Source organism: Athene cunicularia (assembly GCF_003259725.1).
Source record: "Athene cunicularia isolate RWA chromosome 2 unlocalized genomic scaffold, athCun1 chr2_part1, whole genome shotgun sequence".
Lineage (NCBI taxonomy): Eukaryota > Metazoa > Chordata > Aves > Strigiformes > Strigidae > Athene > Athene cunicularia.
The window spans coordinates 88,158,119-88,177,505 of record NW_020799095.1 but is presented as its reverse complement, the minus strand read 5'-3'; the positions used below and the strand labels follow the sequence as shown (position 1 = coordinate 88,177,505).

Here is a 19,387-nt window from a genome sequence, read left to right as displayed (position 1 = left end):
AACAACAGAACAGCACATCCTTCATATGGAGTTTGCTGTCACCTAAAATTGTACTCTGCTGACTTTTTTTTTTTTTTTTTTTTTTTTAGAACGCTCAAAATTTGAGTTGAAAAAACAGACATCAGACATTCTGACCTTTCTTTACCTAGGTTAATTACACTAACAGTCTGAGGCCACTGATGTCAATATCTCAAGATGAATTTCCAGAAAGGAAAAGCATCCCAAAACACTATAAGCCATATGGAAAATCCAAAGGTAACTTTTAGATCTTTTATTCTAATATTTTAAGTTTACTCTTAATGCTGCACAGATTGTGAAAGTTTACTTTTATGGCCAGCCATAGTACTTCGTTAGAGCACTATGTGTCTTTGCCCCTTGATCAGTCGCAGATGGATTGACACCCTTCACTCATGAGAGAGAAGTAGCAATATGTTTATTGATATAAAACAGCGATTTAACAAAGTCTTGTAGTAAATACAGCAGTGGTTTAACAAGATTCGATGGCAAATTTCACTTGATATTTACTGTCTAGAGGACAGGATCAGACAAAACTGTCAGGGAAACATTCCCATTGAGTCACAAGGTTCAGAATGGGACCCCCTTGCTTTCTAAACTGCTCAGAGAGGAGTCTTGGTGTGACTGGATTCACTCCTAGTCCCAGACTTTGTCAATAGTTTATGTCTAAAAGATTATATATGTGTGCACTCAGTACTTTATATCGCTTAGCTAAGATTTCAAAGTATTGGTGTGCTTATTCTCAATTCACTTGCTGAGTATCTGGTGCAGTAAAGATTCTCTCAGCCTCAAGGAATAACCTTGAGAGGCCTCCCTGCTCAAGGGGAGATCCTGGTGTGCAGCCTGTTGCTGTGCAGGAGAGCTAAACAGGCCCTGGGCTGTCCGCTGTTTATATTAAGATGCTTGACTTATAGTCATATTTGCATACCAGCTGTATTTCAGTTGGCTCATGCTTAACTAGCCTTCAGATGTTGAGCAAGATTTACAGCCCTTATCTATTGTTATCTGTCTCTCTTGAGTCCAACTTGAACCAGGTGCAGCCATCATGTCCACCACTGGTGGCTGCTGCTTTAAGCAGAGTGGGGGCAGGGGGAGCACACCACCACAGAGTCCGTTCAGGATATCATTTTCTGAAACCTTAATGACTTCAGCCTTGACTGTCTAAAACACTTCTGTCTCACTGAATAGTATTAGAGCAGCAAATGTTCTTGGGAATACAAGCAGTAACCTTTCCTAACCTTTAACATGAGGATTTTTGGGTGAAAAGGTACTGGACTTAAGACATAAAGGCAAGGAAATGGGAAAAGAACAGGAGAATGCTTCATAAACCCTCAAAGTAGTTGTGGTTTAGGTTGATATCTTAAGATTTTGCTGTCTTTTAGTGTCATTTGTTTGTTTATTTATTCATTCAGGGAATTCTAACTGGAATCAAGGTTATTTGTCTCGGTATGAAGAGTGTTCTGCAGATGATTCTTTTGCTTCTGCTAACTCCTATAGTTACCAAACAGATGACAGATCATCTTCTTATAGACTAAGATCTGATGACTTTGCAATGATGTCTGCACTCAGGGACTCTCTTGCTCTTCAGACTGGAAGTCCTGCCAGTGGTATCAGTGAATGGCTGAGACAGTTCAGCCGATCTGCTTCTGGCAGTAATTCAGCTGGTGGGGCCTGTTCCTATGAGACAAGTCCAGTGAGTGAGTACTCAGCAGAATATATGTCCAACGATGTGCGAGGAAGTAAGCTCCCTGATAACAGAATCTCATATGGCGGGGAAAGTACAAACTGGGGGAATCAACAAGCATGTACAAAAGCAAGGCGTATGAGTGATCAAGGATTACCCTATGCCAATTCTTCTGCCTCATATCCTCCTTCTGGAAGATATTCCACAAACTATCCTTTGCAAAGCTATTTCTCTTACAGGAATGAGGAGTCTGTGAATACTTGTACATCTTCTGCAAAGCCTGCTGTTTCAGGGAGAGGTGGCTGTAGGTGGAATGAGGACTTTAGGTGGAATGAGGACTCTAGCTGGAACCAAAGCTCTAGCTGGAACCAGGAGTCTAACTGGAGGCAGGAATCTAGGTGTCAAGGATTCAGGTACCCCAAGTCAGGCTACAGGAGTGATTGGAGTTCACATCAGTACTCATTTTCTGGCAGTGGTTCGTACAGAGATTACCAGCAGTTCAGAAGCTCAGATAAAATACTTGATGAAGATGCTGTTGGTCTTACTCCCAACATTTTGAATAGACTACGAGGAGAGGATATACCTACAATGACCAGGATGCTCAAACAGTTGGCTCCATATTATCCAGCACTTCAAAGTAAGATTGTGATTAGTTCTCATGTAAAATGAGTTACATCAACATAATTGCTTAACATAAGCAGGAAATTTTGTGTTGCAGAGACAGTACGGTCCGTTCAGAGGAGTTGAGTTCGTTTTGCTCAATATCTGTACCAGCTGAAGAACGGTGTTAATTGCCTCTCTGAAGAGGCTTTGCCTCTTGACAACTAAATAGAGCTGTGAGTGGCAGGAAATGTTCATAGCACAAAAATTTCCTGAATTGAAAGATTTGTCCTAGGTCATCTTGCTAACTAGCATCTTGTAGCACGATCAGGGTTAGTACTTTTGAGGTGGCAACTATGGGAAGGGAATGTATTGGCATAAAGATAAAAATATTGGAATGCATGCTGAACCAAACTCGGATGTCATTATAATAGATGAAGATGTGGATCAAACACACTGGGATAACAAAAGAGAAATGTTATTAATGAGCTGTTTTGTTATATGACAAATTATTTTTCCCAATTATTTTAGAAATATTCCTTAATGTTAAAAGTAGTAAAATACTCTTCAAGTAAGAGATTCTCCCTTGGAAATAGATTATAAGAGGAATTTAAAGGGAGGTGGGCATATGCTACTGTGTCATTGGGCATGAGTTTGGACAAATGTGAATTATGCTTATGGTACTAGAATTAGTTAATTAACTATGTAGCTAGTTAATAGTAAAACTTTCATTTTGATGTTCTCTCTGCTCTATTGTGTGAAATAACATGAAATATTTTTATCTCCCCTTTCTAGAACTAAATATTCAGACATTAGTCAATGTGCTAGTAGAAACTAGAGGAAAAGATTAAGGAGCAACACAGCTGAACTGGAAACAGATGAACAGATTTGAGAATCTCCATCTCTTGGCTTTCAGGAAAGAGACTGAATTTAATTCTGTGTTTGACTGGTTTGGGGAGGGGAAAGGGAGGTAGGGTTTAATTTTTTAACAAGTGAAGTATAGCTGGAACACAAACTTGCACATAACGGAGGTGAACATACTATTTTGTTTAGGCTTTTTTAATGTATTTGTTATATCTTAGTATATTACAGAAAAAAATCTTTTCTTATTTTTTGAAAATATGTTAATGTTATTCTGTCAGCAAAAAGCTAATAACCCTTTTAACACCCTTCCCAATTCAGAAAAAAGAGAAATGTTTCATTTTATGTTATCTACTTAGGAAGAATATTCACTGAAAATACAGGTCCATGGCATAAAAATACAGGTTTATTTTTCTTCACACAGATGTAAGGCCAGTTCAGTTAATTTGAACCTTTATAATTAGCATATTTTTAGAAATTGATACACTACATTTCTGTTTAGACAAAGGAGAATGTTGCAGCAAAGGTATTCTCTGTCTTAACATGATGCTATATGAGGAAAATGTAATCTGTTCTAGGGAATTGGTATGTAATGGGGCATATTAGTCATTTTTGGTTTTGCAGAGTAAAAAGAGATGTGAAATAACTTGCAGATTTTTTTATCATGTTGGTTGGAATGAAATGGCTAAAAAATGGCTTAAAAACTCATTTGATGGATTCATCCATACTAAAATAAAAAATCCAGATTCTTTCTACTGGCAAAAGCGTACTAAGAAATAGTAGAACCTATAAGGCAATCAGATAAAATAACAGAGAAAAATAAATAATCAAAATGACATACTAACTGAGAAGTACTTAACAGTTCATAATGTTTATCAGTTGTCCATACTTATATTTTCCCCACACTTGAGCCATGTGCTCATGAATGCCTGGCTTTAGGTGTCTACTTTGTACCAAATTCAGTTTACATGGAGCTAAAGAAAAGAAGTGAGACAGTTTACTCCCCAGTGTCCATTTTCCTTTTCACTGCTGTGTTGTGGACTATCATTTTTCTTCTCACCAGTACCTGAAAGATTTCTTTGTCTCTGTGCATTAAATACTTGTGCTAAACCAGGGTTAATCTTCATGAGCAGTCATAATATATTTTTTGCATTCACTAAAATAACTTTTTGTATCTGGTCATGTGAATTTTAACAAAAAAGCAGCAAAGCAATTTATTATAGAGCATACAAACTCAATTCCCTGAAATTCTCCTTCTGTAATTGTTTTGCTTGTGCATCAGATTTTCACTCCTATTCACTACTTCTCTCCTCATACTCCCTGAAAGGTTTAAGTAGTTTCTAATGGCACACACTTAGTAATTGTGCCATAGGCTTTTATCTGTTGTTACATAGTAGACCTTCTTGCTTAAAGGGGGAAACCACTGTTTTCTACCACAGCTGTCTGCCAGAGTTTTGATTTAAAACTCCATGGGACTGATCAGTTGTTACCTACGTTTAAAAATGATCATAACTTATTTACATGAGTGTTACTACCATAAGTTTTTATCCACAGAAAGTGTAGTGCAACTGAAATTCTGAAACCGTAGAGAAAATGTGACTTGACAATGTTACTGCTACAACTCTGTCAATTCAAGTTACGACCTTTTCAATGAGGTGGTTGTCAAGAGCTCTTTTTTCCCATTACTCACTCCTTTTGGGATGTTACCTCTCTTATTGTATATCCCAGTGGCATACAGCTGCTGGATGATCTCTGCCCAAATTAGATGCTCTCTCTGCCTACACATTCCCTTCTTATTTTTTGTTTTGAGGAACGGTTCCTGTCCCTGCTTCCTGTTGTGGAGGGTCCTGCGCTGGGGAAGCAGTTCTTGCATTTGAAACAGAGTTGGAGTAGTGACCAAGTTGAGAAGAAATGCTTTTCGGCACTGATTTACTGAATGTTTCCTGAGCTGTAGATAGCATTTGGAGTCTTATAAATGCCCTCTGCTTTTTTGTTTCAATTTTCAGTGAAAGTGAAGTTCTTTTTTGTTTCAATTTTCAGTGAAATTTTCAGTGAACAGTGAAGTTCTTGAGGTGATTGTCTGTTAGTTCTTATTTACAAACACTATCATGTAGGGATTCTTTTTTTTTAAGCTGGTGGTATCCTGTAATATGCTCTCCAAACCTGCCTTATCTCTTATGTGCAATTACTACCAGCAGTGTGGTGTTTGTTTCTTTCAGTCACTTGGCTGAGCCAGTTTCATCTGCATTACTGCATCATAGAATGGTTTGGGTTTGAGGGGACCTTTAAAGGTCATCTAGTGTGACCCCTCTGCAATGAGCAGGGACATCCTCAACTAGATCAGGTTGCTCAGAGCCCTGTCCTCTACCGCCTCATTGGGCAACCTGTTCCAGTGTTTCACCACCCTCACTGTAAAAAATTTCTTCCTTGTATCTAGTCTAAATCTACCCTCTTTTAGTTTAAAACCATTACCCCTTGTCCTATTGCAACAGGCCCTGCTAAAAAGTTTGTCCCCATCTTTCTTATAAGCCCCCTTTAAGTACTGAAAGGCCACAATCAGGTCTCCCCAAAGCCTTCTCCTCTCCAGGCTGAACCACCCCAACTCTCTCGGCCTTTCTTCACAGCAGAGGTGTTCTATTCCCCAGTCATCTTCATGACCTCATCTGGACCCACTCAAGCAGGTCCATGTCCTTCTTATGTTGGAGATTCCAGAGCTGGACACACTACTCCAGGTGGGGTCTCACAAAAGCGGAGTAGAGGGGGAGAATTACCTCCCTCAACCTGTTGGTCACACTTCTTTCTCTTCGTGCAGCCCAGGATACATTTGGCTTTCTGGGCTGTGAGCACACAGTGTTGGCTAATGTTCAGCTTTTCATCCACCAGTACCCCCAAGATACCCACCAATTTCCTGCTACTCAGATGAAGGGCAAAAAGAAACAGAAGCAATTTCAGGATGCAACTCTGCAAAGGGATTGTTTACCCTTGTTGACAGGAGCGATGAATGTTTTTCCTTTCTTCCAGGGCTGTGTAGAATTGTGAGTACTAAGCACCATTTGGAGGACTTCTGTGAGACCTTCCCTTCCTTTCTAGGGCCAGGTACTTGCAACTCAGACTGTTTTCTTTTACAGGATTCACCCTGAGGATCTGTCTGCCCATTTCACTTCTTTCTCTCTAGCCAGCAGCTCATCCTACAAACATGACCTGTGAGAGATGGTGACTTTGGATTCTATCTTACTTGTTCTCACTCGGTTCAACCCTGCCACCTTTAAAGGGAGATTCAGATTACTCTTAAGAGAAAAGCATAAATCCAGGCTTCTGACCTTTTTGGCACCTGGCTGGCAGTGTCCACAAAGGTACCAGGTAAGAAGACCTCATGGGGAAAAACAAAAAAGTGCCTTGGAAGTACTGTCATCCTACCAGTTACTTCTTCAGTAGGCTAGCATAAGCCAAGACCTCCTGTTGCTTCTTTTTTCCTGCAGTGGTTAATTTTGTTGAATTAACCTCTGGCTGTCTACTCCTTACTCCAGAGAACCCCTTTGCTTTATCTTGCTCCCATGTAGTATAGAGCTGGAGAAGAATGACTCCTCTGCTTGTTCCTGTTTCTCTACACTTAGGTGGTTCTTCAAGAAACACCCCTGCAAGGCAGGCATTGATAGCCTGCAGACCAGCATCACTTTAAATGCCTTCCAGCCCTCAGCACTAATACACTGACACCACAAGCTTTGGCACTGAGGCAGGAGTTTTGAGGCTGCACCAGAGCCCTTTGAACCAATTTCACATTTCCTTAAAAAGCCATTGATAAAAATCCAGACTAGAACATGCTTTGGGAGATAAACGGTCTACTTTCCAGCCACTTTCTTTGTCTGTATGTGTGTGGTGTACCTGCTTTCACACCTTCAGAAGTGTCTGTTTCCTATGGAGACAAGAGTCGTTCCAGCCCAGAGCCACTTTGGTGATTCTTGGCAGCAGTGAGGCTCCTTTTGAAAGTGCTGGAGGCCGTTTTTCTACACCAAAGGTGGTGAAAGTGTAACAAGGTTGGCTGGAAGAGGAGACATCCTTCATAGGAGATGGCCTTGGAAATTTTTCAAGTTCCAGCTTTTCTAGTTTTGTAGCTCAAACCTACTGATGAGCCTCAGGTCACTTCCCAGGATTACTGGATTTCATTTGATGCATGATCTGAAGAGGCAGATTCCTTAGTAGGAAAGGAATGAAGAGGTGCTTTTGAACAGGGCCATTTAATTAAGGAGAAGCTTTTTTGAGCCCAGAGCTTTGGGGCTTTTCTTTTATTGCTTTGTTTCTGAAGTGAACATATAGAGTGATCGTCTCAGCCTTCTGGGGAAGTAATGTTCATGGAGTAATTGTTGGAAGTCTTTCTCCCTTGTCTTCTTAAACAGAAATAATTCTCACAGTTCATCTAAGGCTGCTGGATGAGGTGGTCTCTGACACTGGTCACTATTCCTGCTCCCCCAGAAACAATCCCTTGCCTTTTGGGAGAGCTCCTTGTCTCTGTGTGCTTATGCTGTGGGGACCATTGGTCTCTCCCCAGATATTTCACACCAGAAAAGCTTTTAGAAAATGTTGCTGAACTGTCACAAAGGGCATGTTTGATTATCACTTGACAACTAGTAGCAGCTTCTCTGCACAACAGATGTTTGGTAACTGCGTGGTTGCCACTTGGCTGTCTTCACCCTGACACCAGATGCTACTCCACTTGAGACACTTGGGAATAACATCAGAACATTGAGATTTTTTTCAAGTAGGATGTCTCTGTGCATAGACCCAAACCCTTTTGGAGTATCTGCTTGATATCACTGACAGCATCAATTAATGTATAGGTGCTCCCATCAGCTCACCTGCCTGTAATGATGAGATTTGAAGCCAAGGGGTGGGTGTAGACTGCCTGCATACAGTGAGCTGGGGCTGGGACAGGACTGACAGCTTAAGAAAAAGTCTTTGGGTAAAAGCTAAAATCTCTTGCCTGTAAACATGTCCCAAAGCATAGCAGTTACAGGTAAGTAATGTTGCTGCTGGAAAGTGTTCTAGTGCTGGTGTAAGATTTTCTTAGAGCAAGCTAAGAACTTGTTAACTTCTCTTTGCTTCCTCCAAGGTGCTGCTTTAGAGTTACTGCAGGAGATGGTGTGTGACAGGAATCAGTCATTAGTTTTTTGCTTCAGTTTTTCCACTGTGTCCCTCAGTAACTGTAAATAGTGAGATGGAGGGTAAAGTTATGAGAATGTTTGACTGTCAATTCAAGGCCACTTCAAATAAGTGCTTTAGCACAAAAATAAAGACTTTTGATGTTAAATGAGCACACTAAGCAGAGGGAACTATCTCTCCCGAGTTGTTAGATGACAGTTTATTTTTGTAGGGAACTCCTTGAGGAAGATGCAGTATTGGACACAGATGTGAAGAAGTTCTATTTGAAGATGTCTCACAGATACCTTGAGAGAAGGAGGCAGCTAGAAAATAAAAGGATCAGGCACAGGAAAAAGGCCATCGCTGTTAAGTAAGAGAGACCCCTGACCCATAGAAAAGTAGAATACAGAAATAAAAACCACCACCCCCTTGAAAAAAAGCTGTAAAAAAGTGAAGTAGACTAGAAAAGTTGATCTAATATTTTTACTTAATTTTAAATTCTGTATTAAAAATTAATACATTAAACTTTTACAAAAGTAAGGCACATGCAAAACATGTTGTGCATCATCTGACTTCTAACTCTTTTATAAACTAACAAGCATTATTTTAATTTGGCATTTCTAAAGAGTCATTTTTCCCCATGCAGGATATGTGGAAGATGGTTAAGTTTGACATTGCACCAGTTAAATCTAGATTCTGTGCTTTCTGTACTACAGTAAGCAGAGATGGTCATATCGTACAGTAATGCAAAAATAAAAAACTCAAGGACAGATTCTGGAGGTGATGACCAATATACAAAATTTAAGAATGTGAAGTTTTATCCATTATAATACATCAATAATCTTATTCAGTACAGGATGATTTGGCAACTCCAGTCTGTGTAACGCAAGTGTGCAATTCCTAGTTATCAGTGTCATACGATGCTGAAGACCATGGAAAGATATTGCTCATAAGACACCTGAATCCAGCCATCTTGATCAGTATCGTATCGTCGGAACACATCAGTCAGCCTCTGAAAAGGGGGAAAAAGCCACACAGTTTTGTGCTTTGGGAAAGTTCAGACTACCACGTCTTCCCCTTGCCCCTTTGTTTTCCATAGCTTTATGAACACTTCCTGTTCTTCCCCTCTGTACACACTTTATATGCACAGGACTGTAGAGGTTGTTCTTGGCCATGGCTCCTGCCTGAGCTGTGCAGCAGATCTGATTCCAAAACTGCCTTATCTAGGCATTTCCTTATAGAACCACAGAAAGGTTTGGGTTGGAAGGGACCTTAAAGACCATCTAGTTCTACCCCCACCCAACCCCCTGCCACAGGGACACCTTCCACTAGACCAGGTTGTTCAAAGCCCCATCCAACCTGGCCTTGAACACTGCCAGGGAGGGGGCAGCCACTTCTCTGGGCAACCTGTTCCAGTGTCTCACCACCCTCACAGGAAAGAACTTCTTCCTCATATCTAACCTTAAGACCAGACAGCTTTTATAACTAGCTTTACAGTGGGGGAAAAACACTACACAATTCTCATGAGACATTTGGGTGTCATCTGGAGACAGAATCTGATCAGTACCTTGTCCATTTCTCATCCTCTAAGCTCAATATGCTTTATCATTACTATCCCCATTGTCTCTGTATAACCCCAGAGATGCCAGGCACGATGGAGAGTGGACCAAAATAACTACCAGCATGGTTTCACTAACACCAGCTGAATGATACTCCATTTCAAAGCCCTCTTTAGCAAAGGTTAAGTTTATAACAAAGTATAATTGTCTTATATTACAAATGAATATAAAGGCAACTGATATTTCAGCAAACTCATGGTTACAAACATATAGCTAAAATGAGAAGAACAGAACACCTGTATGCAAATAATAGAGATACTGCTCTATTAAAGGGCACTGCTTTCTCTTCACTCTGCATATCAGAAGGCATCTTAAGATACTGTTGCAATGCTGGCCAATGTAAGAAGAACAACCACTCTCCTATCCTACTAAAACTCCATTTGTCTGCTGCTATGGTTTCCCAGCTTTTCCCCAAAGTCCTACATACATTTCAGAAAAGTCAGATACACTTAGAGAAACCTTAAGCAGTGAGGTGAGGAATCATCCAGTGATTGATTTCTAAACAAAAGAACACAACTGTAATACTACAGTTCTCTTTCTCTCTCTCTCCACAGATGCATTTCCATTACTGAAAGGTTTTTTTTGTTGTTTTCTTTGAAATGTCTTTTACTACCATTGCCCCTGCAGGAACAGCAGTGCCAAAAGACTGAATTCAGCTGCTAGGTCAAATTCTTTTTAGTCAGAGCCTTGAACAGAGAGATACACAAAACCCTCACAATTTAGATTACAAGAATTATGGGCACCATGGGATATGACACACTCCAGTTTTAACACGCTCAAGATCCAGAGGAAGTGTGTGTATGAAACTGATGGAAATAGTCTTAAGTGTTTGCCTTTTAAAACACTACTTTACATTTTTTCCCCCCTCTGTTAAGATACTTAACAGGTCAAAAAAAAAGGTATCAAATCTACTCGTGACGCAAATGGATAACCAAGTGAAGACCAATAAATGAAAGTGTTTCAAGCACCTCTCCTATACATTATCCAAATGATTTATTTATAAGCAAGTTCTAGGTCCAATATTGTAGTTAAATTGAAAACAATAAACATTTAAGAAAAGGGGAATTTTTTTCAATTGACATTAAAAGTACATCTCCTTTCTTACCTGTAAAACAACACAGCACTGAATAAAGTCATCAAAAGCAACCTGTCCTCTTCCTTGTCTGTCAAATTTCCGAATAAGGATATCGTAGAATTGATCAGACAGTCGGTAACCTTGGAAAGGAGAAATGCTTTAAAAGGTTTTGATTACCACAGTCCTTCTATAAAAAAAACCTAGTCTGTTTAGCAGGCAGGTGTAACAAAACCAGAAAACAGTAAGCAGTTACAAGAGAGAATTTTTTCTGGCCAAATGTCTCTGTGTTAAGCTAAAATGCATGCAGTAAAAGCCATGCTTAATTATAAACACAGAGTCACAGTAAACATAATTATGGATTAAAGTGACTAGTTGGTTGAGGGAACACTTCAGGGCTGCAACTCCAGTTTTTCTAAGTGCAGTCAAATAAAAGTTCCTTTTGCCATCAGAATGCTACTGTAGTACAGACAGCTGGCTTAATTTTAAAAAGCAGGAAGCTGTATCAGGTACCTCTGGAAGTGCAGACATTTACCTGGAGTATAGGTAATGCTCTCATAGCAACTAACAGGGGAGACAGAAAACATTCCACCCATGGACTGACACATCCAGTTCCATTTTTTCCATTAAAGGGAATAGTTTAAACAGTGCTTGTGGCATCTGTAAAGGTCCCTTATACCTAAAAGGGTAACCGCATTTCACCTGTCTCATAGTCACATTTGTTGAAGCAGTACAGCCCTACCAAGAAGTTCATCTGATGACATAACCCAGTCATAAAAACTGTAATTACAAATGAATTACCAAAACCTGTTAGTGCTTGCTTTAGTTCATTTTTGTCAATCATTCCAGAATTGTCTCTGTCATACGTTCGAAAGACATTCTGCCAGTCTGAGATGTACTTCCAGACTCCAGTGAATTCATTGAAGTTCACGCCACCTTTGTTTTCTCTGTCAAACATGCCTGAGATAAGAAACATATAAAACCTTAATCATACTACTCTTCAGTAAGATCTGTTAGCATTTTGAAGAAGGAAGTGAGAGCGCTTTGTGGAAGGTACTGAAGACAGAAAAGAAATTGCAAAAGTACAAGTGATATTTTGGAAAGTCCTGCCAAAAAAGGAAGGTTTCCATGAAAGGAGGATAAGATAAAGCAAGATTAAACAGGACCATGACAAATCACAGAATATTTTTTTTCCTGGGTTTTCATATCCACTCTGAAAGTATTTAGGGCTTGACTGATCATCCAGTGACAAAGAGAGGAGGGTTGTTCTTTTCTAAGGACTCAGGAAAAGTCTACAACAACTTCTGGTTGACTGCCAGAAGTCTGGGATATTCATCTGCATGTAACTTACTGTCATACAAACAGCACGTTGCACAGCAATGGAACTCTTGACTGCTGTTGAATACTTATTAAAACCAAGGCAAAACATTCAATTCTTGGATTTATGAACTCTATGATATGAGGGATTTTATGTGCTTGAATTTTTATCATTCTGTTCTACCACCATCATCTTCCACCCTACTGGCAATTATTTTAGGATGCTAAAGAATTCAAACATTGTAAAGGTTCTGTTTGGTCTTTCTGGAGCAGAACATAGGATTAAAACGCAAGACAGGAAAAACAGTTAATGAAGACAAGCTATATCGTATCTTTTCAGAATATTTGAGCTGACAGTTTCTCCACACAGAAATTACATTTACTCTCTATTCAGTTGTAGCTGTAACATTCTCTCAGGCTATTTTGACAAGTGCATGTGTGTGAATGCAAAGGACATTCCTATATTATTCAAAAGGGAAAATATTTAACTTACTACTGCTGAGCTGTCTGGAGAAAAAACAACAGTACAGCAATTAATAGCATTCTCAATTGTCTGAACAGATCACAAAAGAGTATTTTAACTTTCACATCACACAACTACACTCACCAAGAATGGACCTGACTGTTGCTGGATTAAATGGAGTCCACGTGCCTGAAACAGAGAAAATTGCTTAGTTCCTCAATATTAAGTAACATTTTAAAAAAATGCAACCAACCAACCAACAAATTAGGAGAGAGCCTTAAACAGTGAATGTAGAGCTGGATGAGACGGAGCCAGCATATTATAAGTCTGCTTTGAAGTAATAATGTTCTTGACAATTCAGACCGATGCTTTACAGATACTACAAAAACCCCCAAATTTTCCAGCCTGCACAAAAAAACAACCCAAAAGCTTGGAAGAACTAAAGGACTTTTTTCATCCCAGGTAGGCAAGAGGTATTGGCTAAAAGGCAAGATCAAAACTGAAGTCCCACTGTTCCTACTGATGGGAGCAAAAGAGTTTTAAACTATAACTTAAACAAGGTTTTATATCAGTTCCTCAGTAAAAACCCATCTGCTTATTTCCTGTTTTACAGGTGTGTTAACTCCAGGACATTTAGTTTCTGACAGAAGTGAAAAGAAAAGGTTCCTACCATGACATTACCCTGTGAAATTTAGAGCTGAGTTTAGTATAAATCCCACTTCCACCGGTAAAATGATTAATTTAAACAATTGGTATTTTCAGACCCAAGAAATGTCGCTGCTTGGAAGGGTCTGAGCAGTAATCATATGAAGAGGAGCTCTGCACTTCTCCGTATATTTTTGACAGGCTAGTCACTTCAGACTAGTTTTCAGTCTGTTGGAAGCATTCCAGAGTGCTAGGAAGCAGCAAGCTTTAAATTAAGAGAAATACTGTGCTTCACCATCAATTCTCTAGAGGCTGCAAAGGTACCAGGAGGACCGAGAGGCAGGTATTAATTCACTAAGCTTGAGTGAGGGACCACAAAGTAGCCAGCAAGACTAGAAGTACTATAGAGGCATTTGCAACAGCACAGTCAGCTGGCCACAAATACTGAATATAAAGTCTGCGCTGCTATTAAGGAGGTTTTGTGAGGACATGGCGGCTTTGCTGGATCAAACAGTGGTGGTTTAAGTAGTGCTTATACCAGTGCTGAATTTCTCCCACAGAAGGGAAACTGTAGTGTAAGTCTACAGATGCAGCCAGGGGGAAAAGCCCTACAGTGTAGGCAGGCCATGAGACTATCTGCACATAAAGAGAAACATAAGCAGGGGAGAGTAAAAACCGCTCTGAAAATGCTTAAGCAGTAGTTGAGACAGAGAACATCAGTACCTTAGAGTTGTATGTCTCCTGACAAAATAATAATGGAATTATTAATAGGGTTCCAGCATTTAATTTTGAACAGAATAGAGTTTGGAATTTCACTTATTTCATGTTGAAATTTTCAAGAGACTCATACAGAGACTATATAGTGAAACTCGAGTCACCAGTGCTGAAGAACTGTACTGATTGCAGCTTGTTCCAACAAACAGAAGGTGACCCTTTCACTCCCCTGACTTTAATAGTAAATTTACATGGCAGCGCAGAATAAAAACCAAGAAGGAAGCATAGGATTTACTTCTGCAAACAGCTATATGAAGTAATGATCAGTTCCTCCCAGGTAAGCAGACTGTTATTTATTTGCATAAACTTGACAGGTTGAAAAGCTGAATGTCAAAAACACATCAAACTTCAAATTTTAGTGAGCAGTATGCAGACTTTCTTTAATGTTTTAGTAATTAACACATAACATTCTTTTAGCCCATGTTAGACTGCAGGAGACAGCTACAAACAACCATCCACTAGAGGAAATATTTTGAAAATAATATAGTGAATTGTTAGTGACTTTGGTCTACAAGATCTAGAATCTCTCAGAATGAAGAAAGCTTACAGTTCTGTAAATATTCTGCCTAATAGTGAATTCACTTGGGGATTCTTCATAACTGCAAAGCACTGAAACTCCTAATCTACACTGTAAATAAGGAAAGAAAAGAGTTCAGGTAGTCATGACTGTCTATTACCGTTAAATTCAGTCAGATGAGAAGATATTTAAAATATATGACATTTAAAATGGCAGGTAAATCCAGGTTCCCACATCATTAGAAACAGCACTATAATCTTAAATGAAAACAGTGTCTTAATTTAATGTACCTTCTGCTGAAGTTGGTATTCAAAATAGTATTTTAGTTATGGATCAGGTGCAGCAGCTACAATATATTGCCTTTAATAGATCAGGTATCTTATTAAATATTCTAGTAAATCCAGTGTATTTACAAGACCACAGTTTTACTAAATATAGCCATCCAAATTTATTTCAAGTCAGGTGATTACTGTCAAAAAGGAGCCTTTCAGCCTGCATGCACCACAGCTCACAACATGAGTTTAAGCCCTTCTCAGTCACAGGAAGGATGAAGAAATTAAACCTTGGGAGAAAGGGAACTTCATATGAGCTCAAAGGCACACACTTTTCAGTTTTCTAAGTGGAAAAAAACCCCACAAAGGACAATCTTACCCACCTGTCACTAGAGGAAAGTAAAACAGGCTACTGGAAAAAATTTTTTGTTTTTATTTTACTTCTGCGAGTTATTTGACCATACTATAGTGTCCTGGTTTTGGCTGGGATAGAGCTAATTGGGTTGTCGTTGTGTTTGGGTTTTTTTTCTTCCTTCTTAGTAGCTAAAATAGTGCTGTGCTTTGGATTCAGTCGGGGATTTGATACGAGCAGAATGTTGATAATGTACTGATGTTTTCAGTTGTTGCTAAGAAATCAAGGACTTTTCAACTTCTCAAGTCCTGCCCATGTGCAGGGACACAAGAAGCTGGAGGGAAGAAGAGCCAAAACAGCAGACACAAACTGGCCAATGGAATATTCCGTATCATCCAACATCACGCTCAGTACATAGATAAGGGTGGACTGGGAAGCTGCACTGAGGTTCCTGGGATGGTGGTTTCAGGGTTCTCTCTTCTCTGGGCTCACTAGCTGAGAATAGGCTGGGAATTGGTCAGTGAGCGGTAAGCAATCACACTGTGCATTGCCTGTTTACATTTTTATTTTATTTCAAATACTGGTTTTATGTCAACCTACAAATCTCCTTGCCCCTACCCCTCCAAGTCTCTCCCCCATCCCCTGGGGGTGGGGGAAGGTGAGTGAGCAGCTGTGTGGTGTTTGGCTGCCGGCTGGGTTCAAACCACGATGCCTGGTTACCCTTTAAGCATTATGACAGGGAACTGACAGACTGCTGGAAAGCTTTAATACTAGATCTAGAATGTATCTTTCTACTTTGTTAGGAAAACCATCCAAACATGCCTCATTTGGAGAAAAAAAAAAATTACCATCTTCAATTCCTGCACCAGCCTGTATGAAAAAATTTTATGTGCAGTAAAAAGACTGGTTGTAAATGTCTGATCTTTGTCCAGGTTATACACTACATACCAGGTTAAAAACCAAAGGTTCAGTAGTGATGAGAGAGGAACATTTAAATCACCATTTTTGTTTTCTCGGAAGCAGAACTGGAAAAAACGAAGGGATGTGCACACCTTCATCCCCCAGAATACAAATCAATAATGTTTACAATAGGTACTCAGTTTATAATGCATTCTTACTAACATGTACCAAACCCAAAAAGCTTCCCTTAAAATCTAAAAAACCCCAGAAACAATGGGCTCAGAAAAAAAATTTTAAAAAATCCATAAATAAAATCAGAAAGATTATTCACTTTTTTACCTGCCCTTCAACCTTTTGCTGTAGATTAAGTAGTATTAATCAGTGGTAGGAACGTTCTCTCCCCTACCAGCAATCAGTCTCGCACAAAATTTAACATTATATTAGTGAACTTACTGGACTACCTCACTGCTCATTTACAGACTTACCATTGGATAATGCCTGCTGAAGTTCATTATCAGATATTATTCCACTTCTATCTTTATCAACCCTAAAAAAAAAAAAAAAAAAAAAAAAAAAAGAGCAGTAAGCTTTAAGTGGCTGAAATTAACTGGTTCCACTTATAGAAGACTTCAACATTCCAGTTCTTACCAGATATAATTAATCTTTTCCTGAAAAGTCACTAACTGCATTTTACTTGCTAAATCCTTCATAGTTACTGCAAATTAAACATTTCATTCAGACTAGTGAGGCATTCTAGAGTAAGACAAAAGCTAAAAAAACCCTGAAACACTTAAGGAGTGAAGAGACACACAAAAACACAAAGCGAGAATAAACCAGTTTGGGCATACGCCACACAAGAGTTTTTATTTATTTTTAAAACAACTGCAGAGCAGACCATGCTGGTTAAATCCACAAAATGCCTAATGTCATAGTAGTAAGCTGTTTGGCTCCCAAATTGGAGCCCCAAGTTTGGCACCCAGTTTCTCTCAATAAGATGTTGGCAACAGAGAGAAAGCCACTAACATAAGCAGTGTGAAGTACTGACAGAATTGACTGCAGGGCCTTGACCCCTTTCAAAGGGGTTCAAAAAGGGAAAAAACAGGCAGGTGCCAGCTTCCATTGAGCCTTCACAGTTTATTGCCTTAGAGAATGAGTTCTATCCCAGAATTTAAAATTATGGAATGTCTGCCAAAATAAAGCAGGATCATGCCTTCTTTTAGGAAACCTGAAAGTCTTGGGGACTTCCCTCCATTTTCTAAGAAGTACTTTCCCCTTGACACAGACAGTTTTTATTTCCCCTCAGTTACTGTCATCCAAGAGTCCTGCTCAGCTGATCCCTCTGCAAAAGCTGTTGTTCTCCTTTAGTCCTTGTTGCCTTTTTCTAAACCTTTTCAGTTCATTCTTCCTCATCTCAAAAATTATAAGCGGCATACAACATTCCAATTGCAAGCAATTCCATCAATTATAATAGCAAAAAGATATTCCTCTTTTTTATTCTCTTATTTCTTTTCTAGGTATTCCAAATATTTATTATTTCTGTAAGCTGCTAAGCTGATATTTTAATTAAAATGTGGTATGACCTACTTATCTTGCTCCTGAGCATCATCAGTCAGCTTAGAACACATTCATTTTATATACAAAACGACACAAAAGTTAGAGTGTGTCTTTCTCATGGACATCAGGTATCTACTCCAACGTCACCTGACCATCATACAGGGATCATGATCTGGCCATGACAGGGTGATGTGACCCTGTCATTCAGGACTGTAAGGTGCTCCTGCATGTCTTCGCAGGCCTCACTTACTATGGGAATCAGTTTGTGTAACCAGCAAACTTCATCCGACCATCCACCCACTTTCCCCCCCCCAGTTGCTCCTGAACATACCAAATAAAGTTGCCAGAACAGCTCCATCTGGTAGTGTGGCAGACAACCCTGCAGTCTTTTTTTTTAAGGTCAATTATTTATTCACCGAAGGACCCTCCCTCTCATTCAACGTATACTGGATTTCTTTACAGGGCTTTATAGTCTCTGTGTTGACACTCTCTTTGGAAGTGACACAGATTGTATCAACTGCACCAGTTCCAGCCATGATATCCATATCCAATCTTTATCAAACATAATCCAAGATTTACACAGTAGTCTCCCAGACAGGAATACTTCAGTAAAAGTCATGCAACCCTCCTGACTGATTAGCTACATTATTTTAAATCGTTTCTACTGGTTTGCCTGGTGCTGAAGTCAGACCGTTGATCAGTTTCTTTCTGGACCCTTTAAAAAAAGAAATGGCATCAAGCACGCCTCCTCCAAGCTCTCAGATGAAACAGTTTTACAGAAGGCTCTTTACAGAAGGCTGAGTAGGTAAACTGCCACATTCCTGAGTCACTCCTGAGTTACTAAGCAAATACTAGCCAGTTTTAGCAACTCCTTACTGTTTGTCTACTCCTTAACCTCTTCTTTCTGTCACTTGAGTCAAGACAGATCCTCTGACACATCTCCCATAAAATCAGGTTCAACATAGGAACCACCTCAGTTTCCTCGACAGGACACAAGAGTGAAGAAGTCCCTTAGCCTCTTTACTACTGCAGTCTCAACAGCATGTTTTTCAGCACGGGCCTGCTCCCTCCCTTGCAGGTTCCTGCTTCAGCTGTATTCAAGAGAATATTTGTTGGTAGTTTTTAAGCTTGCCATTAAGCATTTACCAGATTCCCTTTTAGGAGTGCTGTACTGCTACACTGATCCTCCAGACGTTCCAATTCTGTCCGGATTCTCAGGTCAAAAATTACTTCGGCGTTTTCAAGGTTACCTTCTCACTTCTTTCCTTGCTCTAAAATACAGCCATACTCCTTCCCCCTTAAGACTTTCCCAAAGCTCCCCCTCAGATTCCTCCTGCAGGGATATAACCGCGACGTTTAACCCTCCCTGCAAGGCCCCAAGGCTGACAAATCGTGCGTGGGATGCCCGGGCCGGGGACAGGCTTCCCCTAGCAGCTGACCGTTTCCGGGCACCTCCCAACGCCCGCTCCCTCCCGGTGACACCTCAGGCAACGGCGGCCCCGGTGGTGGTGGGGCGAGCCGGCCCCCCAGGCACTCCCCCCGCAGGACACGGCAGCGCGGCCCGGTAACGACGAGGACCGGTGACCAGGGGGGCTGGGGAGGGGAG

The 19,387-nt window shown here is 40.0% G+C and overlaps 2 protein-coding genes across 4 annotated transcripts in view; one reads left to right on the top strand and one right to left on the bottom strand.

The window, feature by feature from the left end:
• Nucleotides 1-3,893, top strand: part of LOC113476411 — a 35,439-nt gene extending 31,546 nt beyond the window's left edge. For 2 of the 3 annotated variants that reach the window (XM_026841974.1, XM_026841973.1), the window contains 3 exons: nucleotides 150-255; nucleotides 1,428-2,336; nucleotides 3,095-3,893. In XM_026841974.1, coding sequence (XP_026697775.1) covers nucleotides 150-255; nucleotides 1,428-2,336; nucleotides 3,095-3,150 — 1,071 coding nt within the window. In that variant the 3' untranslated portion in view covers nucleotides 3,151-3,893. The remainder of the gene's footprint in view (nucleotides 1-149; nucleotides 256-1,427; nucleotides 2,337-3,094) is intronic. The other variant, XM_026841975.1, reaches the window with a different exon arrangement.
• Nucleotides 3,894-8,328: 4,435 nt separating this feature from the next.
• Nucleotides 8,329-18,326, bottom strand: PDCD6 (programmed cell death 6). Its single transcript, XM_026841409.1, has 6 exons — nucleotides 18,229-18,326; nucleotides 16,713-16,774; nucleotides 12,912-12,956; nucleotides 11,789-11,947; nucleotides 11,021-11,130; nucleotides 8,329-9,308 (listed from the first exon to the last, which is right to left on the bottom strand). Exons 1-6 carry the CDS (start codon nucleotides 18,324-18,326, stop codon nucleotides 9,210-9,212), a joined length of 573 nt encoding a protein of 190 aa, XP_026697210.1. The 3' UTR covers nucleotides 8,329-9,209.
• Between the last annotated feature and the right edge of the window lie 1,061 nt (nucleotides 18,327-19,387).

Bases quoted from the DNA above. Each gene is read 5' to 3' on its own strand.
- PDCD6 (XM_026841409.1), bottom strand. From the start codon at position 18,326: ATGGATATCATGGCTGGAACTGGTGCAGTTGATACAATCTGTGTCACT. The intron at 16,775-18,228 runs GTATACGTTGAA...TTTTTTTTTTAG, and splicing joins AAGCCCTGTAAAGAAATCCA to GGTTGATAAAGATAGAAGTG. The intron at 11,131-11,788 runs GTAATTCATTTG...CTCCTTTCCAAG, and splicing joins GCAAGCACTAACAGGTTTTG to GTTACCGACTGTCTGATCAA.